The 26,688-nt window shown below is 43.3% G+C and overlaps 1 protein-coding gene across 2 annotated transcripts in view; it reads right to left on the reverse strand.

Annotated features, from left to right (window-relative positions):
- Nucleotides 1–1,938: 1,938 nt before the first annotated feature.
- Nucleotides 1,939–26,688, reverse strand: part of LOC125320497 (MOB kinase activator 3B-like) — a 40,123-nt gene continuing 15,373 nt past the window's right edge. For both annotated transcript variants that reach the window (XM_048292876.1, XM_048292877.1), the window contains exons 2-3: nt 4,416–5,018; nt 1,939–3,312 (exon numbers count right to left, since the gene is read on the reverse strand). In XM_048292876.1, the coding sequence (XP_048148833.1) occupies nt 3,155–3,312; nt 4,416–4,827 (570 nt within the window). In that variant the 5' untranslated portion in view covers nt 4,828–5,018 and the 3' untranslated portion in view covers nt 1,939–3,154. The remainder of the gene's footprint in view (nt 3,313–4,415; nt 5,019–26,688) is intronic.

A 26,688-nucleotide genomic window follows, 5' to 3' on the forward strand; every position in this document is an offset into this window, starting at 1 on the left:
TTAAACCACAGAGGAACACCACCACCACAAAATGAAAGATCCCACCAAACCTGGCTATCCCTACTCCAAAATTATTTTCCTTGAAACTAGCTCCTCAGTGAAAGCTGCACTTAATTACAGTTCTTGAAACCCCTTTTTAGATAGTTTGCATGAGATATGCCAAATGTAAGAGGAGAAGTTTAATAGGATTATGCTGAGAAAAGTGTGTTCAGGGTTTCTGTGAACAGCTCTTATTAATCCAACTCTGGATCTCTTTACCAAACTTATTTGCTAATGGAAAAGTCAACCCAAATACCATCCATACACTTTTTTTTTCCAGAACAATTATCTGCAGACTAGAAAGACTCAAAGCAATAAAGTAATCTCTAAGTTACAGCCACTCAACACTTTAAAACTGCTGTTCTATTAGTGAGGGCATACAAAAGCTTGTTTTGTTTTCTGAGTATATCATCTTTCAAGATCTGTTGCAGCTGCTTTGAAGAATGAGCAATTGTCATATTCATCACCATTAATTTATATTAATGAAAACAGAGATTTTAATTAGTACTATGCCTATGGTGCATCTGTCGCGGGTTCTGTTTGTAACCGGGCGGAAACACCAATTTAGTGTAGTGGTTTGGTCTAAAATACTCATTACTGTTTATCTTCTGTGAGATAAGAATTAGGAGAAATGCAAAGCAGGCACCAAACTCGAAAGAATATAAAGAAGTTTATTAACTGACCTAGAAGAAGGGAAAAAAAAAAAAAAATTATACCATACCTTCAGAACTCTCCTCCTCCCCCCACCTTCCTCCCTTCTCCCACTGACAATGTGAAAAGACAACCCTTAAGATGTTCAGTCTGTTTACCACTTCCATAATAACCTTGTTTAGAAGGTTAGAAAGAGAAGTCTCTTCTTGCTCGTGCTATGAAAACATTATCACAACGAGACAGCCGCCCACTTCCAAATATTGTTCAGTCCATTTAGGAAGAGGAGTCTCTCTGCCTGCGTGTGAGTTCCTTCCGCCGACTTGCAGCTTGTTCAAGGTCACATACAGATAGCAATTGGTTTTCCCGTGTTCGAGGGTCCACTCTTGAAGTTTTTTGGGGTACAGTTTTAAGGTTGAGCCGTTCAGAAACAAAAACAGAGGCCCTTCTCCTTCCCTGGGAGCAAAGGGTCTTCCTCATCTTCATTGTTAGGACTATCTCTGGGAGCATCTCTAGGAACTGAGGTTTTCTCCTTTCCCATTTGGAGCAAAAGTCCTCATCAGGTTCATCTCTAGGAACTGAGGTTTTCTCCTTTCCCATTTGGAGCAAAAGTCCTCATCAGGTTCATCTCTAGGAACTGAGGTTTTCTCCTTTCCCATTTGGAGCAAAAGTCCTCATCGCTTCCATCTCTCCCTGTCCAAACTTCTCATGAAATTACAGCTGCGTCAGCATCTGCCTATCTCAGTGCAGGTGCTTTTGCTCACGAGTTGAACACTCCACCCCCCCAGATCTTCATGAAATTACAACGGGATACTCTGATATATCATAGCTTCACAACAGAATTTCAGCTTTAAGCATCTCCTCTCTCTCTTCCCTCATGTTTTCAGCTCTTCACAGCAATAAAAGGGTTAATCTCACCTCGGCCTTGCAGCTTTGCAGCTGGAATGTTGAATTTTTCTTATCGCAGTGGAGAGGGCGGAGAGCCGAGCCGCTCTGGCTGCCCACGGCAAGGCAGTGGGGGGGTTCCATGGCTGGAACAGGTCCATGGCTCCAGGATGGCCGTGGCCTGGCCCGGCCTGGCCCGAGCAGGGCCTGGCCCCCACACGGGGCCCGCAGCCACCTGTCCCAGCGCCGGAAACGAGAGAGAGCTTGGAGGGGCAGTTTGCCTATTCTTAAATGTGGATCACAGAGGCGGTCACAACTTTAAGTGGCTTAGAGAATTGTCTATATTCAACTGGCCAGTTGATAGGTTCTATCAGGTCCCAGAGGAAGCTGTAAGCACCCCTTAGCAAGGACGTCCCTTCCGGGACTATGCTTGCTAAGCTATGACAGCATCCAACCAAAGGCTACTGCAGAACAGGTAGGAACGAACAGTGCCCAACACAGCAACAAAGGTTCCCTCTCTGATCACTTGTGAAGTGCAGAACAGAATACACATGCTCAGTGACTGCACTTCTTTCAACAGCTTTACAAGCAGTACTCAGGTTGGCAGGTAGTATCACATCCAAATATGGGACAGATGTGAAAATCAATCAGAAAGATTCTTTTGAAAGGCAACTTACCCCAGCAACAGATCCAAACTTCCCTTTGACTGTTTTGAGTGCTTAAGTAGGGACTTGCTGACATAAGAGATAGTCAGAACACCGAATTCAACACAGCATATATCTGTTGCTGAGTTGAAAGATCTAAGGCCTGCCAAACAATTTTATCAACAGTTTCATATGAAAAGTGGTAAATAAAAAAGATAATGAGAAGTATGCAGGGGGCCAGTACGGTACCTGCAAAAAAGGCTGAGGAGGAGGCAAGAAAGGAATAGGAGTACATGTGCTGCTCCAGTAGTGCTCTAAAGGTATCTATAGAATCTCTTTATGGGACTGTCCAATCATCTCAGTCTGTAATAAGAATACGACACAGTCCAATACAAGCTGACTTGTCCCTTTCCTTTGGGTCAATTCAGAGTGAGACAAAGATTTTCATGAACATTAAGCTTTCCTGTTTTGACTTTTATCAGAGTCCAGCCCCATTTTAGAGACCAGATGCCTTTCCCTTTCTTCAGTTCCTTCATGTTTGATTAAATTGACAACAGCAGAAGCTGCTGGAAGGAGAAAACCTGTAGACTGAGAGTATTTACTGATTTCATTCTCAGCTTACAACAGGTAAGCCATCAGGATAAAAGTTCCTTCAGAAGTATCTTACTACAAATATAATAGGGGAGCATCTAGGGCTGAATACTTGTGTGCTAGACATCATTAGTCGGTTCAGTAAAACCCATTAGCACACCAGTGTGCTACCTGCTCCCCATACGTGCTGACAGACAACAGTTTCTACATATGCAAACCACAAGAAAACAGAACAATATTGGAGTACTCCAAGGTAGAAACTCGGTATAACAAAAGCCTGCAGAAATGCCAGTGGAAGCAAAATCACCTATTTCTCTGCACCTTTAACCAACCTTCAACTCCAAAAATCATTTATCCTGAAGAAACAAAAACCAACAAATGCTTGAGAAATCAAACCCATTTTTCATTATGCAAAGTATATGATACTGCTTCCTCTGATATCCTCCTTCTTCATGCCATGTTGTCAAAGTCCAGATTAAAAATGTAGTTAATGCATCCTTTCTACCTATTAGAGTAGAACAGAAAAGTGGCAGAAACTAAGAAACAAACCACAGGTTTGTCCAGATAAATAGCCATCAAGTCCAAGAATAAGGTATTTCAAAGGTCTGGAAACACTGATAGACACAGCCTCTTGATGCATCCTACCTACCCTATAATTAATTAGTTGCAGGCCCTAGCTGCCTATAAACTCCAAAATATTGGGTTGAACTAATATGAACATACAGCATTCTTCTTGCTTGTTACTCATCTGGGCCAACTAATATACAACAGTTTACATCTCTTACAGCAAGCTCCCTGCTTTTCCATTTGAAAGAAGTAAATCAGGACCCATTAACTAAAACCGCTAAAAATCATGCAAGTACACTGACATTTCTAAGGTATAACATTTTTTTTGTTGTTGCATGCAGCCACAGCTAAATATTTATGCTGTCTATATTACACAATACACTCTTCTGCTAAGTTGACCTTATCCAGAGAGAACTATTTCAGCAAAAATACTTCAACTGACTTGTGCCACTCTTCAGAGAGAATATTATAAAAGGAAATTTGTGAAGCTCTTAACAGCTCTCTCATCTGGGCTGTCTGTTTAAATAATAGCAATGCTTATTAGTTATATATAATACTGAAACAATACTTTGGAGAATAATTCATTTCCCAACTTGTGAGTTTTGGATGAGAAATCAAGAGAGGGTCGAGGGCAAAGTTCACTGCATTCCTGACTCTCCACTGTCTTGTACATAGATGTACACACTAGGAGAGCACTCTCATAGTTTTGCTTTCCATCCATTCTGTATCTGTCTAAGTAGCCAGACAAAAGGCAAAGCCATACAAATTTGATTGGCTTTCAAGAAGGTATTAATGCAATGCTGATCACCCTCAGTGATTAACCTGAGAGGCTCATCAGGGAAAAACATTTAAGGCTAACAAACACTACCATACCTACCAACCACAGCTAACATTTCATACACTGCACACTATTTCTGATCCCCCCTCCTCCCACCTGCTGTTCAACAGCTTTAATGTCCGTAAAAATGAAGGTGGAAGAGAACATGCTTAGTACACTAATGAAAGGCAGTTTACACTTTAGGACTTCTTCCTTACACTTACCTACACTTGTAGGAAATATATCCTCATTGTTGATTTGCACCTCAATCCAGTCCATGAGAAGATTCATATATTGGGGTGCTGGCAAAGCTGTGGGCTTCTTGTACTTCAAGTCATCCTGCCACCAGTACTCAGGGCCTCCAGACATCACTGGGCAGGTCCTCTCTGTGCAGAACTCACAGATAGTTCCGTAAATTAGGTTAATCCTATTGAAGAAGTCAACAACATGAACAGCCACCCAGTCATTCTGGTCTTCTCCACTGGGCAACTGCACAGCTGCTTTCAAGTCCATGCCTGGGTTGAGAGATGCCTGCGCTCGTTTGTGAAGTTCAAACCTCTGGGTTCCAGGTTCAAACTTGCGTTTTGGCCGGAAAGTCTTATCTTTATTAAAGTCTTGCTTCAGTGCTATGGACATATCTGCTAATCTTCTGCACTGCACCAGCTGGCAGGAAAGCACGTCTGAGATTTCATGCAGGTATCTGAAAACAGCTGCTCTCTATCACAGGCTTTCCAGGCCCTGCTCTTTTTCCCAGAGAAGATTGTATCAACTTCAGAGCAATTTATTAGCTCTTCCTCTTGAAAGCCTCCCTGAATGGCTTCATATCCCTAAGGATATAGAAACAATACACATCAATGGCAAGCTCAGGTCTGGTCCTGTCAGTTTGCTACTCCTACCAAAGCTCAGGTTAATGTGGCAGGATGGACAGCAGAGACACACTGTTGGTGACACAGTGCCCTCAGCAACTGTCCTAAGAAGTTAATGGTATCAGAGGCATTTTCCAAAGCAAAGATCTGCAAGGAGGCTATGACATTCTTAGTTAGTGCACTGCACCCTTTCTAACAAACGCTGATAAATCTGAACACGAACATGATGACCTTCAGTTACAAAAAAATTACCCTCAACTCCATGTTGCTAAGAAACAAAACTCACCTAAAACCATGTGGGAGTCAGTGCAGCCCCTCAAATTAACTGCAAATAACTCAAAAGTGATAATTTAATTGTGAATATCTTCCAATTATTTATACCATAAATCTGAAATCTTGTGTTGAAATGGACCTCCAGCAGCTGTAGGACCCAATCCATTAACTTTAAAATACAGTTCTATATGATGCCTGAGGTTTTTACTTTCGTATTTTTCAAATCCTGTACTGCCTAGTGTGTAACTCTGAAGTTTCTTGTAGCCTGTTAACTTCTGTTCACTTGTGCTAGGTAGACATAACAAAGCCTCTCCAAGCCTGCTCTCCAAGGACACTCAGACTGTCCTATGCCCAAAAAGTATAAACCAAAAGCCTCAAAAGGGGGGCAAGCTTGGTGAAATTTCATCATTAACTGAAGCTTTAATTGGAGAATTAACCCTGGTATGCAAATAAACCAAACCTATAAAAGTGTGAAGAACTCGTGACCCGCTGTCCATCTTCGGGTCCATCTTGGCAGTACCGTCTGGACTCCCCAGGGTGTACCTTTGAAGGCCCTCCAAATAAATACCTACCTTTATTCCCTCATTCTTGTCTAGTCTCTGTTTTTTAGGGGGCCACTTCAGGCATTACGCATGGTTATCAGAAAAGCTACATGTATGAAATAACAGCAGAAGTCTACTTCCCATGATTTGGATGAGAGCACTCAATACAGCAATATGAACAGTGGCAGCAACTACAGTTATCACAGAATCACCTGAGTTGGAAGGGACCCATCATGATCATCAAGCCCAGCTCCTGGCTCTGCACAGGACATCCCCAGGAGTCACAGCATGACCCTGAGAGCATTGTCCAAACACTTCTTGACCTCTGTCAGGCTTGGTGCTGTGACCACTTCCCTGGAGAGCCTGCCCCAGTACCCAGCCACTCTCTGGGTGAAGAACCTTTTCCTGACATCCAACCTAAATCTTCTCTGGCACAAGTTCAGGCCATTCCCTTGGGTGCTGTCACTGCTCACTACAGAGAAAAGATTAGTGCCTGCCCCTCCATTTCTCCTCGCAAGGAAGTTGTAACTGCAGTGAGGTCTTCCCTCAGTCCCCTCTTCTCCAGGCTCAACTGACCAAGTGACCTCAGCTGTTGGGGTCCCTCCCCTGCCGTGTAGCCCTGGGAGAGGGGCCCTGAGGGCACAGACACGGGGTTTCCCTGCCCCTGCTCAGCCTCGTTCCCACTGGTTGGTTTGTGTTCCCTGCGCGGGCAGAAGGACCCTTGGTCCCGTGACTGGAACAGTTCCTCGGCAGAGCCCCGGCCATGCGGCTGGAGAAATAAACATCTCTGAAACATCTAGCAAGAATCTGTCTGTCCATATATATTTCCTTTCCACGGGACTCCTGGTGTGATATATGCGTGTTGCAGGATCCCCACTGCAACATAATGGTGGGGAATGCGGGCAGAACGATCCCCAATCCCTAAGCGACTGATTTGTGTGAGTAAACCCTGGAAACTTTGGATTCCTCTTCTTGGTTTTGCTTTGCTATTCCATATCTAAACTATGGAGGAACCGTGGGAAGACTCTTGGCTCTCAGAGCCGCATATGGACATTTATCTTAAACTTAAAATGATTCTTGAACAACAATTTGTAAATTTTAGCTTGATTCAAGCTCAAAAAGAACTGAAACACTTCCTGGCATGGTTGTTTAAGAACTTTTTCTATGTTTCTTGGGATTTAATTCTTACCAAGGGCTTTTGGAAAACCGTTTGGACACAGTTAATACTGGAGTCAAAATATATGCCGATGGAAGAATATTTTCATGAATATTATTTAGTTACCGAGACTGTTGAACAATGTCAGCTGTGTCCTGGCGAAGGGAAGCCTGGCGCAGGGACCGTGCGGCCCAGGCCACGTGCGCCGAGCGCTCTGCGAGCAGCAGCGAGGCAGTTCCCGCGTGCGGGCGGAGCCAAGCGAGCCGCAGTGTCGGCGGTGGAGCGAGGCGCGGCGGGAGTGGCGGGACCCGGCGGTGCCCGCCCAGCCCCGCGCAGCGCGTGGTGGAGCGAGCCCCGGGAACGCCCGACCGAGAGGGGCGGCGCGCGGGCGGCGGCTGGCGGCGGTGGCGGTGGAACGGAGCCGCGCCCAGCCGAAAGGCGCGCTGGAGCAGGGCGCGGGGGGGTCGTCGCTTGGGGGCCCGGCCGAGACGTGGGTACAGCGCCCGGCAGCGGCAGCGAAGCTGCGACCAGAGGAGGCGACGCACGGAGAACTGAGCGGCGCGGCCCGGCCCGGCCCGCACAGCCCCGAACGCGACCCCGGGAAGAGCGCGCAGGCACCAGCAGCTCCGACAATTCCAACACGGGAGCGACCGAAGGAGAGAGCAAAGATGCAGCGAGACAGAAAACAGCAGCCACTCGGAAAAAGGAAAAGATCATAGTAACTAAGACCTTAGGGATAGTAAAATGGTATAATGTTAAGCAAAATTATGGTTTTATAACAAGGTGTGACAACCAGCAAGACATATTCGTGCATAGAACTGCTATTAAAAAGAATAACCCTGAAAAATGCATCCCAAACTTGGGAGATGGAGAGGTGGTGGAATTCAAAATTATACGAGGTAGAAAAGGGTTACAAGCATCGCAGGTCACTGGGCCTGATGGTGTTTCTGTGAAAGGCAGTATATATGCTAAAAATCGTAGTCACGTTAGACAATATCTCCCTTGTAAACCCCCCCTACAGTCTCCCTTTCCTAATCCCACCTTTCCCTTTTACCCTATGTCCTATTACCCCCAGTGTACTCCCAATCCGTTTTTTCATCCATGGTTTCCCTCACAAAACCATGCTTTTGCCAATTGTTTCCCCAAAAATCCCTTTCCAATGCCGAGTGGGGGATGAAAAGGGGAAGGGAAGAAGTTAAACCCTCTCCTGCCTCAGTTTCCCCACAAAGCATGCTCAGAGTTCTGTCTCCCTTCTGTCAGCCCTAAGATGTTCCACAGAATCTGTTTGGACATTTAAAGACTCAGGAGGGTGGCTTGTTTTGTCTTGAAACTGTTCTTGTTATGTTTATCCAGTTGTTTTCATTCTCCTTTTATTAAAATAAAACGGGTGAGGTGTTGGGGTCCCTCCCCTGCCGTGTAGCCCTGGGAGAGGGGCCCTGAGGGCACAGACACGGGGCTTCCCTGCCCCTGCTCAGCCTCGTTCCCACTGGTTGGTTTGTGTTCCCTGCGCGGGCAGAAGGACCCTTGGTCCCGTGACTGGAACAGTTCCTCGGCAGAGCTCCGGCCATGTGGCTGGAGAAATAAACATCTCTGAAACATCTGTCTGTCCATATATATTTCCTTTCCACGGGACTCCTGGTTTGATATATGTGTGTTGCAGTATCCCCACTGCAACACTCAGCCACTCCTCACGAGGCTTCCCCTCAAGGCCCTTCACCATCCTTGTGCCCTCCTTTGGACACTCTCTAACAGCTTAATGTCTTATCTGTGTTGTGGCACCCAGACCTGCGCCCAGCACTCGAGGTGAGGCCACCCCAGTGCAGAGCAGAGTGTGACAATCCCCTCCCTCACCCTGTTGGCAATGCTCTGCCTGATGCACCCCAAGATGGACATTTCCAAACTCATACCAAGGAGACGAAGGCAAGGTATTTGTACAGACGTCTTTTGAAGAATGCAGAAGATTTCACAGATTGATGATTTCACAATTTTATATGTCAAGGGCATGGTGTAATCATAGCCTGCAACTTGCAAGTGATAAAATGCTTCAGCAGCATGCAGTCACATGGCGTAGCCTCTGCAAGTGGTGGTGGGGTCATAAGTGCCTAGTTGCGGGATCTGTGATTTCAAAATTCAAAGAAATAAATCATCCATAGGGTTGATTTCTACATCGATCTGAACTTGCAGGACTAAACTGACTTGATGGCTGAGGAGATTTGTCTCTGGAGAATAATTTTGATCCCCACCATGTAACTTTAGCATGTTCAAACTTACCATTTGGCCAAAAAGACCTACTACCATGCACAGAGGAAAAAAAAGAGAATCTGCTAGATAGAAACAGAATATCTGGGGTGGGGTAACCATCCACACTCCAGAGCTCTAAATCAGCAGTCTTGAAGGACTCTTGGAGGAAAAAACCTGTTTTCCTTGACTGTGATAACTGAAACATGAAAGCAAGTAAAGGAAGTCAGAGACATTATATATCAAACAATATTAGAAAGAACACTTAAGCATTATAACTACCTCCTCTGAGGAATGCCAGCCTCCTCTCCAGTTGACAATACAACTAACTGTTGTAACAAGGATTTTTCACATGGGGAGAGTTTAGAATAGCAAAAATGTGCTGCCCTTTAATAAAGTTTAGCAGATAGTAACTAGCCAGGACTGTATTGACTGCATAGCTCCACACAGAACATTAAGTACCAGCACTGGAGAAGCAGTGACCTAGCAGTATGCTCCAGGGAACAGCTGTGGAACTGCCTTGCTCCCCCTACACACTGAAAAGTAACTTCCCAGTTTATGACTCTGCTTTACCTTTCTAGTGAACTAAACTACTTTGAAAGCCTTTTCTGCATACTGCTTAACCCATGGTGTGCTTCAGAGGGAATTTAACAAAGCAAACAAAACTACTCACAAACTGATCTGGAAGAAGGGTTTGGGTAGTTTTTAACATAAATTTATCCCTGTGGTAAAGCGCTTTATAGGCAGAAGTACAGCATTTGATTACTCTTTACAGTTTGTGGTCAGAGCAACTCTCACACAGCACTAGTTCTCCTAACCATGCACACAAAAAATTTACTGTAACAGAGCTGTAGGACCAAGCTCTTAAAAGGTATAAATAGAGGAAAACTACCTTCACTGCAAGTTGAGGATCTTGCTTTTCAAACCAAGATGCCCACAGCTGTGGCTAATAAATACCCAATACTACAAAAAAAAGGAACAAAACTCATTTTCCATACAGCATACGAACATAACCAGCAAGAAGGGTTGAGTTCTTTCCCCTACGACCATAGCAAGCAGTTTACTCTGAAGCAAAATAAATGAGTGCTCCTTGTCATCTGTGTGGCCACAGCACATAGGGAAAGCACAGCTGACAAGCTCTGGGGGGTGCCATGTGCACTGCACTAGAGTGGTTCCCCACAGCCTGGCACTGCTCAATTTAGCTCTAAACAAAAACCAATTGCTGATTTTTATCAAAAATTGACTGCAAAGGTGGCACAGTTTGAATGCAGGAGTTGTCAGGTAGCTAAGCTTCCTCCTACAGAACTCATTCATGCAGCATGTATCCCATATTATGTCCCCAACAATTTCTGACCAAGAAAAAGGAAAGCCTGGTCATTTCTTGTTTCTACTTGTATATTTGTGTGTAGCACATCCTGTGACTCAACAGGAAGGTCTTTGACTCAGATCCCAATCAGAGCACACCGCTACAAATTTTTATTTGCTGCTCTAATTAAAAGGTTGTTAGGGAGGTTCTGTGGTGATGTTTCTTCAGGAACGCTTGAAACTTTTACGAGCACTTTCCACCACAGCTCATCCCATGGCTTCAGAGAAGAATTTTAGTGGGAACTGTCAAAAGCATCGAAATCTTGGCACTTTCTAAGACAGTGTAGATGCTGGGAAAATATATTGCACAACAGGCTGTCTTATCAAAGGCACATCCAAACCAAAAGGTGGTTACTGTGATTACAGCAGTGGAGGAATTCACAACATCTTCAGTGTATCACTAAACCATGCATATAACTGATTCACCAGTAAGATTCCTATTCCCTCAAAGTAAGATTTCATAAGACTGGCACACTCACATGACTGTTAAAGACATCAGGAGCAGAGGTTGGCTCAAAGTAATTATAGCAAAAAAACCTCAAAACCCCAAACCAACACCACTAAAACCAACAAAAAGCACCAAAACCTAACTGATAAACAAAGCCACCCACCCAAGACATTGTCTCCCCACATCCCTTCCACCCCAAAAAAAACCCAAACAAAAAACCCCAACCCAGAAAAAGCCCAAAAGCCAGAAGATCACTGAAGAGAGAAAACATGTGAGATCATCAGGAAAAGCCACCAAAATTGTGGAGAAGTCATCGGGGTAAACAGCCCTGTACTATCTGCACTACCTGCACTGCATCTGAGTCTTCTATCTTAATCTTTTAACAGGTCAGCCTCAATTTGAGGATCTGAATATACGGCGCTTTATTATGAGTTAATATTCCATTGGTGAAACATTGATTTAAAAGAAAAGCCAGGAAGGCTTCAAAATACAACCTTTGCAGATAATTTGGAGAACCTTACACAAATAATAATTCATACATTCAATTTAATTGTATTTAACTGTAGAAAAACAACAACAAAGAATATCCTCCCAAAACATCACTTACTGCTTGATTAGTGCCTGAGGTTTCTATCCTACTGAAATCCTCTCCTCACTTCTGTGCCTTATTCCAAATGGGTAGCACTTGGATTGGCAACAGGTTTTTCACCCATTCATCCAGACTATGACCTAGATGCCATGCCCTCTCTCACATCATAGCAGAAACAACAGTATTTGTTGTATTTTTTAATGTCCCCATGCCCAGGTTCTTTTATCTCCTTTCCTCTCCCGCTTCCTGGCAGAAACACACATTCTTCAACACATAAAAATAATGGTGCTAGATCTTTTTTTCACTATATATTTAGCACATCTGTTACATACCTGTATTATATTTATTCAAACATTTTATTTTATCCATTAGAATTTGGTGCAATCTTTAACAACACTGAGGATACTGATTAAATTCACACAGATTTTAGCACTTTTAATTTATTCCTGAACTGAGACAAGCCCAAAACAACCTTAGACCTACTTCCCTCTAAGATGCTTTCATCATTCTAATTGCTACATAGCAAATGGTTAGGAAATTGCATTGCTACCTTGTTATTCTTTATCCCATTTCACTTACGTCTTTTGCCACTCATGCATTCCATATGTTTATGGTTTTGATCCAGTCCCAAATCATTTGAGTATACCCAGCTGTATCACACACAATATCTGCTATTAGAGAGGCAGATGCCATCAGAATTTTTGAGGCAGCAATCACCACAGATCCCAAGAGTACTCCCAAATAATAACACATCTGTGCTCTGAGAAGAATGCCACCCAGGTGACTGAGAAGACTGAATCCCCATCCTAGCATAGCAGGGAACGACGTCCAAATTTTCTTTAGAAAAATGAGTGAGAATCCAGAATAACAAGCCACAAAACCAAGTTTCTGAGCAACCAGTTTTTTGAGTCACTGTCACTGTCTTGAAGACCATCACTCTGGTGTCAGCAAGACTGGAAACTTAAACTATGGGTATTTCTTTAGGAGCCACCAATAACATCTGAGTACCAAGCTGCAAAACACGGGATTACATGATTACATGCCAATTGGATGGTAATGAATAAACACACTGCTCTACACACAGAAAACACACATCTCACTGATGCTGTAAGATCAGGACAAATTTTGAAATGTTTTCCTCTATTGTTCTTTGTGAAGAATTTCTATACCTTCTACTCTTTTCTTCATTTCAAAACACGCTCTTCAACGCCTTACACTTTTTGTTTTTCTTCTCTTCTTCACTCATCCAGGAACTGCATCAGGCTTTGGTTTAAGTGTCAGCCAAATGGCAATTCAGAAGGATGACAGGCAGACACTAAAGCAAAGGCTGCTGGCCACACCCCATTTTGTCTCTACTGAGTTTCTAACCCTAGGTTCAACTATGGAAAACAATCAGGCAATATACAGAGATAGTGTAAACCACCTACATTTGCTGCCCTTTACATAATTCAGACAGGTTCAATTATTAAATTATTGCATGTGTGTGGGAGTACATGCAATTAGAAGATTATTCTTCTTGTGGACTTCCTGTTTTAACAACAGGACAACATACTACAAGTTAGATAGCGTGTAAGACCAGAACCTATCAGGCAATTTTTTACCTGCCTGCTCTAAAATAAAAGGACATTAGCTCCATTTAGGTCAGAGCCATACTGATGTGGCACACGTGGGAATTCAAGATAAAAACCACCACTCATTCTGTTATTCGTTCTTTAATACATCTGCTTAAACTGGTATGAAAAGTGTGGTGTAAGTGATATATTAACTTAGAGAACATGGTAACTATAAAGGAACATGATAAAAATACAGGAGAAACTTCAAATACTGAATATACCTGTTATAATTGCAATGGAAAATCTACTACTGCCAGAAGAACAGGATCATTCTTCTGTTTCTTCAAGCTCCAACTTCTTTATTATAAAACAAATATGGACACTGGCACTGTATTTTCCACTACTTACTGAAACAAACAAAAAAAAGCAGGCAAAATAACAGAAAAAACTTGTCCTAAATATGGAATAATAAAGACCTCACTTGCAATGCAACCATATATTCAGATTCAACTATATTTCAATCACTGTATTGAACAGAAGCAGACAAGGCTTGCAGTAGTAAAATGGTCATGTCTATATTTCAACATAAATAATTTTCAGAAGTGCATCCATATCTGCCTAACGGGTTGACTGAGATTTACTTTATTATAAACACACTGATAAGTCTTGTGAATACAATAAAAATGCAAAGTAACGGTGCTTCTGAAAACATGTAGGCCCAATGCAAACCAAATCATTCCAATGTAATTTAGTGAATCAGATTCTGTCTACAGAGTCACGCAAATGTAGCATGTAGCTGTTCTGCCCCACAGAGATATGGCAGGTGCCCTTCAATTCTGTAGATTTCATTCAAAGCTTGTACATTTGGTGTAATCTCCAGTTTTTCAGAAGACGCACCCATGTAGGTAGAATATAAACCTTAACACAGGTACCCAGCCAACACCCCTAAAGCCAAGTGACACAATACCTGCAAAACTCCATAGAACAGATGTCATCTATGGTAGGTTGGAGACATAAAACGTATCTGTTGACAGCAGTCTTTGGATAAACTGACTCATATTTCAGCTCTGTGGCAGAGATACTGTACCTAGACTGTGAACCTGCATACTCCATGCCTGAATTGTGCCTTGCACAAAAGAGATTTCAACATACGGCTACTAAAGGGTAAGAGGTAACCTTATATGCTCGCTTCTGATCTCTCATATCCCTTTGTCATTAGAACTGTTAGATTAATTGCATGGTTTATTCCAGCATCAGGCCGATGTCACAGAACAGCTCCACTGAAAAAATGCAGGAAACATTATGTCAAGCTTTATGCTTCTTGTCTGCTTAAGACTTTGTAATGTTTTGGTTTCTAAGACATTAGCAGATGAATTAGTCTTGGGTGCAGATGGTGCACTGCTGTACTACTGTTCACAGGAGCATTAAAAGATGAGACTTTGATGGAACATATTCCAAAGTGCAGGCAGCAAGCCAAACAAGTGAATTGGTTCAATTGCACTTCTTTTTTTGTGTGAGGGTATAATGAAATGGACCGAGGAAAGGTGACATCTATGAGGAATACAAGGAATCATCGTACTAATCCAGGCCCCAGTGTCCCAGAAAATGAAAATGATCCCTACTATTATCCTTCTCTCTACTTTGAGTCGAAACACTAGCATGCACACAGAAAGATCTTCAGAAATAAACTTGGAGTATTAAGGACAACTTCTCTTTAAGTTGTAAGTGCTCTAAGAGAGTAAGAACTGAGACAAGCTTTTTTTCCCCAAGACAGAGGTAAAGAGAAGCACAGAATAGCACAAAACTGTCTGGTGAAGACTTAAATTTATGACCCAGTTAACACCTTCTTAAAGTAAAGCAGATGTCTTTTTATTGGTAAACATGTTCCCACATTAGGTAAAATTTCAAATCCATTTTCTGTGTCTGTTTTTGCAGACTGTGTATCAGTCTTCTCTGCTATCATACCCATACACATTCTGTCATGTTTACAGATCTGCAAAAAATATTTGCTAGCAGTGGAACATTAGTTCCAGAGGAAAACCTGATGACTCTGTGGAATGTAAGCAGTAACAGTCTCTTACCTACTTCTGTTTAAGGAAAAAAACAACTCTGGAAATGCTTTACCTGTCAACCATGAGATGCAATAGGATGTTAAGGACCTCCTAACTATGACTAATGTCTATATAATTTAGGTCAAAGTAACAAAGTGTTTATATAGCTTGGGTTCTAAGATATCTATGTAACCTAATATCAATATAACCTAAATCATTACTTTTTGTCAATATAACCTGAAGAATATAAATATAACCTGAAGCATAGTCTTATATACTACTTGGATATATATATCTTATATCTTATATATACTATACTACAGGCTACTTATATAGCCTGAATTATAGCTTTTACTTATGTAGCCTGAATCATAACTTTTATACCTATATAACCTGATGCTTATATAACCTGAATCATAACTTTTGATACCCATATAATCCAATATGAATAACTTTTTATACAACATAATGGCTAGTATATAGTTAACTAGTTGCTTATACGCAGAATAGAGAAAAAGAGGAAAAAAAACCAAACAAAAACCCCAAAATGTACCAGGTGTATAGTTTTAGAGTGTAGTACTAATGAGAAATTGGCAAGCCAAAGCCAATTAGTCACAAAACAAATAATTTAGGCCAGTCAAGACAAGATGGACCAATGAGCACCATAACTATGCATGCCCCGAAGACAAAGTTGGAAAGTTCAAAAGCGAAGAAGACTTTAGAAGCCTTCATCAAAGACCCCCGAAGACCCCCGAATTGGGGAAATGCATGCGCAGTGCAAAGAATTATCTAATAACCATGAGATCATGCTATATAAATTAGTTCTGGTGCGTATGTGATGATGCTGTAATAACATAGCAACATTAAGCAAAATTCACTGTATAAATATACCACAGCACTTGACAAAGGCGGGTGAGTTAGGAGGAAAAATCCCCCTCACTAACAGTGCTGCAATAAACAAATACCTGCTCTATAGACATCGATCTATGGGGATTTATTTCCAGCCTATCTTTTGGGCATCATGACACCTTAAGAAACAGTTCTCAAAGAGGATTCAGCATTTCAGAATTGCTCACAATTGCTTCTTTTTATAATAACATTCTAAACATTCATGGTAATTCTATGTTGTGGTTTTAAGAGTTCCCCTTTTGCTTTTTTCCTCTTAAGGAATTTTCCCAATACGTGTTGCTAGGAGACAATAACAGCTGGATACTTAAGAGAGACAAAAGACCTGGCCACAGTTCAGGGGAAGGGTCCAGCTGGCTACTCTCCCTTACCTGGGGTTTTCTTGTGTAGGGCAGAGATGCCATGAGGTTCGTGCTGGGAAAAAGGGGCTGGGTGGAGCCCCTAGCTCTCTTGTGCTCTCGGCGTTCGGAGGGGAGAGAGGCTGCGTCACTGTGGGGAGGATTCATCACCACTGCGGGGTTCTGCCTTCTGCTGCCTTCCTTCTACCGTGAGTGGAGCTCTGCTTGCTGGAGCAGTCGTTGCACTGGGACCCTATTTAACACCCTACCTCACTAAAAGAGGGATGTTTTACCGTCTGCTCCGGTGCCTCAGGGGAAAAACCCCAGGATATGGAGCTGGCTTTTCCCTACCCTGCTGGGAGCTGGGCTGCCGCTGCCCCACCCCCGCTGTTTCTTTGCCACTGCCCCGAGCCTTCGCTACACTGCAGCTCCTCACTCCCTGCCTGCCAAGACGTCCCGGGGTTCCCGCTGCAGCTCCAGAGTTCAATACATCTCCTCTACCACCCGGGATTTGGTGCTCATTCCTGCCATTCCAGCCTGTTGCTCCCACGGGCCCTGCTGGGGCACCGGGATCGGCTGCCCAGGGGGTTTGTGAACCTTTTCTTCCATCCCTTCCTGGCTTGGCCAGGCCGCCATTGCTGCGTGCTTCCCGAGCTCGCTCCGGAGCGCCCCCTGCAGCCGCGGGGGAACCATGGCACCTGCCCCGCCCACCGGGAGCTGCCAGCGCCCCTGCCGGCTGCGAGCGGAACTGCACCCGAGGGGAAAGGGCCCGTGGCCGAGAGAGGCTGTCACCGAGTTCCTGGTTCTGCTTGCTGTTACTGGCACAGCTATTGTTTGTTTGCCTTGTTATATATACATATATATATAGGTAAAGAACAGTTATTCCTGTTCCTCGTATCTTTGCCTGAAAGCACCTTAATTTCAAAATTATAATAATTTGGAGGGAAGGGGGTTGCATTTTCCATTCCAAGGGAGGCTCCTGCCTTTCTCAGCAGACACTTGTTTTTCAAGCCAAGATATTCTACCATCTTCTTTCTACTGAACATAAGAGGTAAGAGAGTAGTCTGCAGGGTAAACAAAGATTTGGCCTTCCAATATGAAAAATCATGGCAAAAATGTACTTTAGGGGACCTGATTTTTTGTGTGTGCTTCCCATGAAGTGCTTTTGAAATATATCTTGGAATTCAAGAGTCTGAGACATGTTTAAAAAACATTCTTCTCATAGATGAAATATACCGAACCCCTGCACGTCCCTTCCTCTAGTTTAACTAATAAAACAAGTCTGACCTGTCTAAAGAGAAAATTAGCTTTGATCATGAAAAAACAGTGAGTTTGGTGAATGTAGGATGAATGCCTGATAGTATTACTGCAGCTATATAAAAACAATCATTAGGACATAATTAAATCCCACAATTTACAAATGACAGGGCAATATGAACAACACAACAATGTAGAATCCATCAGCTTAATTTACTGCATTGCTGAGCTCAAGTCCATATTATGAGCAGCTAATGGCCCTGCCTTAGAAATACAATGATTACAAAGAATAACTCAGCAACTGCACTCTTCTGGACTATATGTCAAACTGCATGGCATAATAAACAATCTACATACTACAACAAATAAATGCATGAACAAAGTTCCTAACAAGCAACCCCAGAAACTCTCAATTATCTGTCAGTCTCTTAATTCAGTAGGAATCCATTCATGAAGAACAGAAAGTAAGACAACCATGCCTCTGGACTGACATGGTCTAAAACCGACTAAATTCTGAAAAGGCATAGGACTGAACAAATTTTGACTGTATGATTTAAAGGGGCATTACCAGCCAGGTAGACAATTCCAGGGAGCACAGCCTGATCACCTAAGTCAAGTGACCTATCCAGCACTGACGCTTCATCACCGCACCCCCAGGACATAAAAATGTACTGGCTTTCTGGTTACCAGCCCAGCCCAGTCCTTCAAGTGTCACTACATTATGCTCCTCAAAGCCTGAAAACCAGGAAAGGCTTCTGGCCCTTTGGAGCACACTGGTCCAGCAGCATGTTCAGGCTAATCAATGCTTCAACAATGTACAACACTGGTGGCTCTGGCACAAAGAAATACAGTAGTCCAGGAGGCAGCTGCCACTGCCATGACTAACATGGCAAAAGCTAAAGCTTTCGTGTAAGCTATGTGGGTTATTTTCATAGCAAAGTACATAAACCTGGAGTATTTATTTCTCTTGGATGAGGCATTCGATAGTGGTAAGATACAGGTGATTACAGCTAGAATCAAGGCACTTAGCAGCTTGAAATGATCTTATGTGGCCTCCACTCATGCCATTACAGGCTACCGTATTTTATTTTCACTGTATTGAATATGTGCCATGAGGCACTAGGTATGAAAAGGTTCTAACCAGTTGAATTCAGACTCTCAAGGCTAAATCTTTATCTAATAAATCATATTGAATCCCTAGTATGGTGTGAAGCTTTCTACTAGGGTGTAAATTAACTTCTTATACCTACCTTACTTTCTTTTAGAAGCCATTGAGTTATGACCATCTGTATTGGATTTGCATGGCCTGGTTTTGGAAATGGGGGTGGGGGGAGGGGCAAAGGGGAGGGAGGGATTCTGGCATGGCTTCTGTGAGAAGATGCTGGACACTTCTTCCATGTCTTGTAGAGCCAGTTCCTGGTGGCTCCAAAGACAGACATGTCTCTGGCCAAGGCTGGACCAATTAGAATGGTGGTAATGCCTCTATGTTAACATATTTAAGAAAAAGGAAAAACAGAAAGGGGTTGTGCAGTTGTAATTGTGATCAGAGAAGAGCAGAGTGAGAACGTGTGAGAGAAACAGTGTTGCAGACACCAAGGCCAGTGAAGAAGGAGGGGAAGGAGGTACTCCAGGCACTGGAGCTGAGATTCCCTTGCAGCCTGTGGTGCAGCCCGTGGTGAGGCAGCTGTGCCCCTGCAGCCCATGGAGAACCACGGGGATACAAAAATACACCTACACCCCGTGGAGGAGCCCCAAGTATGGAGCAGGTGTGTTGGTGTGACCCAGCCCACTGCGGGGCTGGGGCAGCGTGATGCCAATCAATCCCAGCCCCTCCCCTGGATCAAGTTTCCCGAAGAGGCAGACTCAGAGGGCGGCTCGAGGGGCGGCTCAGAAGCCTAAGCCGTGCCAGGGTCCAAGCTGCCTCCCCAGGTTCGGGAAAATTCTCGGTTACTCGGTTGTTCATTGTTCTCTGTTATAACTCCCGCCTCTCAGTTTCCCCCAGTGGTTCTTGTTAAATTGTATCCTCCCCCTGGCTTGTAACTCATTGGTTGTTTTCCCCTTTCACTGGGGTTTTCAAATTCCCTATAAAACTGAGGACAAGGCTCCAAGGAGCCATCCCATCACAAGCCCATCAATCACATCCCATCGGATTCTAGCCCTTCCGAGCTCGTTCGGGTTGCGAAACTTCTAACAATAAACCTGTTAGGAGCCAGACCAGAACAGCTTCTCTCTTCCTTTGTCTCCGAGCTAACGTGAGCCGATCCCATCCGCTCCTGCCATGTTTCCTCTGCCAAGAAGCCAGCTAGCTAACTCAGCCAGCAGCTCTTTTCCTGATGCTGAAGTCGCTTCAGTGACACGTGGAAGTAACGCAGCTGGACTCCCTCTGACCTGGGGCACGCCAGAGTTGGTGCCTCAAGCACCAAACGCTGCGTTACAGGTGTATGCCTGAGAGGAAGCTGTGATCCCATGGGAGACCTTAGGAGAGAAGGGCCCTGCTCCCAGGCTGGAGCAGCCTGTCCTTGGCAGACTGCACCCCATGGAAGTGACCCACGCTGCAGCAGTTAGAGGGCGACTGGTGCCCGTGGGAAGGATTCACGTGCAGCAGGTCACAGGAAACTGCTGCTCGTGAGATAGAGCCATGTTGAAGAAGTTCATAGAGAACTGTCTCCTGTGGGAGGCACGCCATGGTGCAGCAAGGGAACAACTCCTCTCCCTGAGCAGCAGGGGAAGCCTTGGGTGATGAACTGACCATAACCCCCATTCCCTGTCTCCTTGTGCCACCAGGTAGGAGGTAGAGCTGGAAAGAGGGAGGGGTGGGGGGAAGGTGTTGCTAAGGGCTCATTTTACTTCTCATTATCCTGCTCCAATTTCATTAGTAATAAATTCAATGCATATCTCTAAGCTGAGCCTGTTTTGCATGTGACAGTATTTGGTGAGTGATGTCTCTCCTGGTCCTTTACTCATGAACCCTTTGTTAAATTTTCTCTGCTATGTCCATCTGCAGAAGGGAGTGGAGTGAGTAGCTTTGGTGGGTGCCTGGCATCTGGCCCCGGCCAACCCGTGACACTGTCTTATAATCCTAACTAGTTCCTAGATAAGAACAGGAGTAGGACAGACTTCGAAAAACAGAAGCCCTATTAGTGATGCACAGTTCTCTCTCAGGCCCTTATTTATTTGGAAAGTTCTGTTTTGTTAACATGTTAGTTTACAGTACGATGCAGAATATAGTACCTGGGAAAGAGGTTATCAGTTACTGAGGTTATCACAGCAGATTCTGATGCCTCATACCATGTGGATTCTGCAGTGGGTCTCAATGGAAAAGCCTTGAGAATTTTGGAGACTCTGGAGACCTATCTGGTTGAGTGGGAGAGTTGGGTTACACAGGCATCTCCCAGCTTGTGGTCCACTTGTACTGCTAGGAGATTGATTATTAATAATTTGCAATTTTGGCTAGAAAAGTGACCTGGGGATTGCATTTGGGTGGCTGTACTTTGTAAAGCAGCACACACCAGAATTCAAGATTGTCTGAAGCAAAAAAAAGAAAATCCTGCACCCTCCAGACTCCTCATAAAAGAGAGAGAAGCTGCTTAGATGTGTAGTCAGGAAGCAGTAGAAAATCCCTTTACTTGCAAAGGATTTTGCAAGTAAAAAACACTAAAGAAGAACATAGAAGGAGTTAAATCATATAGTCCCTGTGCTGTACCCTACAGATATCAGCCAGGAGTTGAACTTTGACAATCCTTGTGGGTCTCTTCCAACTCAGGATACTCTGTGGTTATGTTTTTTAGCAGCTTATCCTGTTCTTTTTCCTCCATTCCAGGGGACAAAATGCTTCAGCAGATGGCTTTTCAACCTAAGCACTTTCATTGCAAGACAAGATCTCTTACAGGTAGTGTGAAATCAAGATTTTGTTCAGGGATTATAGTAGAATGCCAGCAATACCTTACATACTGTCTGTTACACTTCTGGATTCTCTCGATCTCTGCATCCCAATGGCAGCACACTGCCCCTGCAATCTGCCACACTGTAGAAATCAGTACATTACTAATGCAAAGCACTAGAAAAATGTAGCAGTTAAGAATATACACCTGAAAGCATAATGAGATATACAGTCTAAGAGAAATTTTCCTTCTTTATAATTCTATAAAGGTCATTAATGTAACTAAGTTGTGTTTGGTAGTTTTATCAGTACAATAAACAAAATAAATCAGATTATGAAACCTACTTTATTTTAGTAGTGAAAGATCTGGTTTTCAAATGACTGCTCTCTTTGCTGTAAGATATAACCACAAAATTCTTATCAAAACCACTGTCTTGAGTAAAAAATATGTCTCCTCAAGTGCTTTGAGAACAGCAGATGAAAGCAAGAAATATGAGAGCAAGTCATTTGTCCAAGGTCACACACCAGGCCAATAGCAGACCAAGGAAGAAAAACACAGTTGCCTCATTTGGAGCTGCCATCTGTTCATAAAGCTAGACTCCAAACACATTATCTGGCCCCTCTGTTTAACTCAGCTTGAACCTGCTCAACAAAACTACATATATCCCAATTTCCACTGGATAATGGAGTCCTTTGGATCTAATAAATTCACAGTGAAAATGAAATATCTGAACTTCAGGATGTCAGAAAAATGCATAGCACAAACTTGACATCTTCTACACATACATTCTTTATTCATCAAGGATTTTGAAGCTATCCTTCCAACAGACTTCGAAATAAGGATTACAGTGAACTGGCTTCAGCACATCAAAAGTTCCTGTGCTCAGAAGCTGCCCAAAACACTGATCTGTCATATGCAATCCTCTTCAGTTGCCTATCACGTGTGCTAAGCAATTTCAAAATAAGCATGGGTGCCAATGACCAGTTACCAATGGCACAGAATTAAAAGCCTTGTGCCAATTCACCAATTCCAGAAGTGATCTTCTCCCATATAGTCCAACTGTTTACTTATCAAAGACTAAGAAAGGGCTTAGGAACCCACCTAAGTTGTAGGTTCTGTGCTAGTTCTTTCACAGACAGACTTCTGCAAAATTCTAAGTAGCAAACAAGTAGTTTTCACTCTAGTCACAATCTATCCAGCAAATGAACTGAATATCACTGGATTCACTGGGGGTCTTCAAGCAGGAAATCCAAACTGTTTCTGATATAGTGTGAAGGGGAAGTTGGACCGGATGTGGGACCCACCGTGGTCCCTTCCAGCCTTACCCATTCTGTGATTCTGTGAGAATGGATGCTACTGCAGGCACTTCTCTGAACATGGGAGAACCGACACAGTCGTATTTTCATGGGGTGACTCAAGCTATTCCCGACCTGGAATCCATCTTGTTACAGGAACCTGTCTGATCACAAATTCCTGGCAAGGTTTATGACAGCCTTGGGAACGACTTCATACTTAGTAATACATCAACCACAGAGAGAGGTGTTTCTGCAACCATTTGGCATTTAATCCTTTAGCCAAGATCATTAGCAAGGCAGACTTTTAGAATTGCTGGTAATGTCCATTTTCATATGTGAGCAGCTCCCCAGGGGAAACAAAGGTAATCTGAAACACTAACATTTGAGGGAGGGGCAGGACACAGACGCAAATGACACAATGAGAAGGGTACACAAGAAAGAAAAACAACCAAACACAAAAGTCCCAAATAAACAAAAGAACAACTAAAAAACCCTAATAAATAAGCATTATTTGGCACAGTTATTATGCCTGTTGTCAAACCAAGTCAATGTAAATATTCTTGGTTTTCATCTTATTTTACAGTTGTTCACAAAAAGTCCATAGCCATGACACTTGACAGTAATTGCTTAGACTTGTTTAGTTCTCTATGTGCGTTATTAACTTTTAAGAACTTTTTAAGGGAAAGTATTTAATTCTCTATTACATTTCTCAACTGATTTCTTAGAAACAAGACTCTACACAGTCCACAGTGTCTGTCTTGCTAACAATAATTTTACAAACCATCATCTTCTTCAATGATGTTTGAAAGAGCCATTCAAACCTCAAAATAAAACCTCAAAATAAACTCAATCCTCCAGACTACACAAAATTAGCAGCTGAATGAGGATGAAAACAAGCCTACTAACCACACAAAGGAAAAACCTAACCACTCAGCACACAGAATAGTAGAATAGTTTGGGTTGGAAGGGACCTTACAGACCATTCAGTTCCAATGCTCCTGTTGTGGGCAGGAAACCTTCCACTAGACCATCATAGCCCCATCCAGCCTGGTCTTGAACATCTCTAAGGATGGAAAGTCCACAGCCTCACTGGGCAACCTGTTCTACCTTCACAGTGAAGAATTTTTTCCTAATATCTAGCGTAAACCGGTCATCATTTAGCTTAAGTCCATTCCCCCTTGTCCTATCACCACATACTTTTGTGTAAAGCCCCTTTCCAGCCTTCTTATAAGGCCCTCTAGGTACTGGAAAGCATTGTAAGGTCTCCCTGGAACCTTCTCCACTCCAGGCTGAACAGCCCCAACTCTCTCAGCCTGTCTTCACAGGAGAGGTGCTCAAGCCCTCTGATCAACTTAGTGGCTCTTCTCCTCACTTGCTCCAACAGGTCCACATCTTTCTTGCATTGAGGGCCCCAGAGCTGGATACAGTGTTCCAAGTGGGGTCTCACCAGAGCAGAGCAGAACAGAGCAGAGGGGCAGAACCCACTCCCTGACCCTACTGGCTATGCTGCTCTGGATGCGGCACAGGACGCATTTAGCTTTAGGGATGTGAGCGCACAGTGCCAGGTCATGTCGAGCTTTTCACACACAAACACCCTTTAGTCCTTCTCTGTAGGGAGCCTCAATCCATTCTCCACCCAACTTGTATTTGTGCTTGGGACTGCCCTGATCCAGGTGCAGGACCTTGCATTTGGCCTTGTTGAATCTCACAAGGTTCAAACAGGCCCTCCCTCTGAAGCCTGTCAAGGTCCCTCTGGATGACATTCCTTCCCTCCAGTGTGCCAACTGCACGACCCAGCTTGGTGTCATCAGAAAAGATGCTGAGGGTGGCCTTGATCCCACTGTCTTGAGTAACCAACAAAAATACTAAAAAGTGGTTGTCCCAATACCAGCCTCTGAGGAATGCTACTCATCACTGCTTTCCACTTGGACCATGAGTTGTTGACCACAACTCTTTGAGAGAAACCACACAGCCAATTTTTTATCCACTGAGTGGTCCATCCATGAAATCACAGAATCTCAGGATATTTTGAAATGGAAGGGACCCACAAGGATCATCAAATCCAACTCTTAAGTGAATGACCCACAGGGATTGAACCGTGACCTTGGAGTTACTAGCATCATGCTCTACTCAACTGAGCTAATGTCAGGGTCAAATCCATGTCTCTCCAATTTACAGACAAGCACGGTTGTATCAAATGCTCTGCACAAGTCCAGGGAGGTGATGTCTGTTGCTCTTCCCTCGTCCATCACTGCTGTAACACCACAGAAGGATGCTGAGTTGGAAATTAGTTACACTATATCCTCTGCCTTACCTTCTTTGAGAAGACACAAGGAAAAGGTGTTGGGAGAATCAAGTAAAAGAGGTCCGGAATAAGACTTCATTGGTTCATAAAATAAAATTTTAAAATTTATAAACACAACTGGCACATATAATTAAGTCTCTACCTCACTATGGCAGGGCAATTCTGCATCACTATTTAGTTAACGGTCTCCTTACAGCCATGCTGCATTGTTAAGACATTTCTCACAAGCAAACTGCCATGCTGACATAAAAAGGATTTGTCAGCAATACAAAGATGTTCTCATATCAGAATAGTACTCGTCCTCCACCCAACCTGAGTGATGAGAAATACTCTGTTATTTGTTATTATGAGGATGATACAAGATAGCCTACAGAATCAGTGCATATATATATTGTGGAATAAAATTATTTTAATGATGTTAATATGGAATAATATATAACTGAATAATATTGATGCACACTTGTAGCCTCTAAGAGTTATACAGGCGAACATACAACACAAACTGACTTGTATCTGCCATCAACCCCAAGAAAGAGATCTGTAGTACTCATACAGTAGCCAGCAATCTCAGGTGAAACTGTTACACTTTTTAGCTGTTCTTTAGTTTGATTTTAGAAGTTTTTGATCTGTTCTACATTCTGTAGCCAGTCTCACATCCAAGTACTAGAGATGAAGCGCTGAGACACTTTGCAATATAGCTAACACTTCCCTCTGTGGATGTCACAATGAGAGAAGATCACATGATTACTTCAGGTTGCCTTCTACAGAGCACAGGCTCCTAAACTCAGAATTCCAGGTTTCCAGCCTCTTACTGTTAGGTCTCCTTTTAAAAACAGATCCTGCTCCCATACTAACAGACATGTTCTTCTGGTCATTCCCATGTGCCACCATGAGCTTTACTCTGATTAGCCAGTTCAAGGTAGAAAAACAGGCAAAAAATTGTTGTCATCACCATCATTCCTGCTCAGAGAAAGGAAAGGTGATTGGCTTTCCAGGAACACTATTTTTCCAAGATGAATCAGTCTTAAGGCCAAGCAGGAGAGAAAAAGGACCAGCTCTCTGGGTGGGAGTTAACCACTAGATCAATTTGGCTGTGTGCAGTAAAACTTCACCTTAAGCTTGGTATTGTTCATGTCCTGTTAGAGGCCTGCTCCCAGGAGTAATTTGGCTGATGAAGATCTCTAAAAATACATTCAGTGTGAAACATTTCCCCTGCAGCTGGGGGTAAACAAGTCACTGGGGCTTTCCCTATCATGTTTATTGGATTCTGTGATTCAGGACTAAGGGTTTTCCAGAGGCAAAATAAAGTGATGCATGCACTCTTCCCAGAAACAAAAACACTATTCAACAGGAAAACCAAGCAAATGAAGTATGGCATTTTGATTTCTTATTTAACCACACGAAACCTCAACTTTAACTAGACCAGCAGTAACT

The sequence above is a fragment of the Corvus hawaiiensis genome, chromosome Z (genome assembly GCF_020740725.1).
Source record: "Corvus hawaiiensis isolate bCorHaw1 chromosome Z, bCorHaw1.pri.cur, whole genome shotgun sequence".
NCBI lineage: Eukaryota > Metazoa > Chordata > Aves > Passeriformes > Corvidae > Corvus > Corvus hawaiiensis.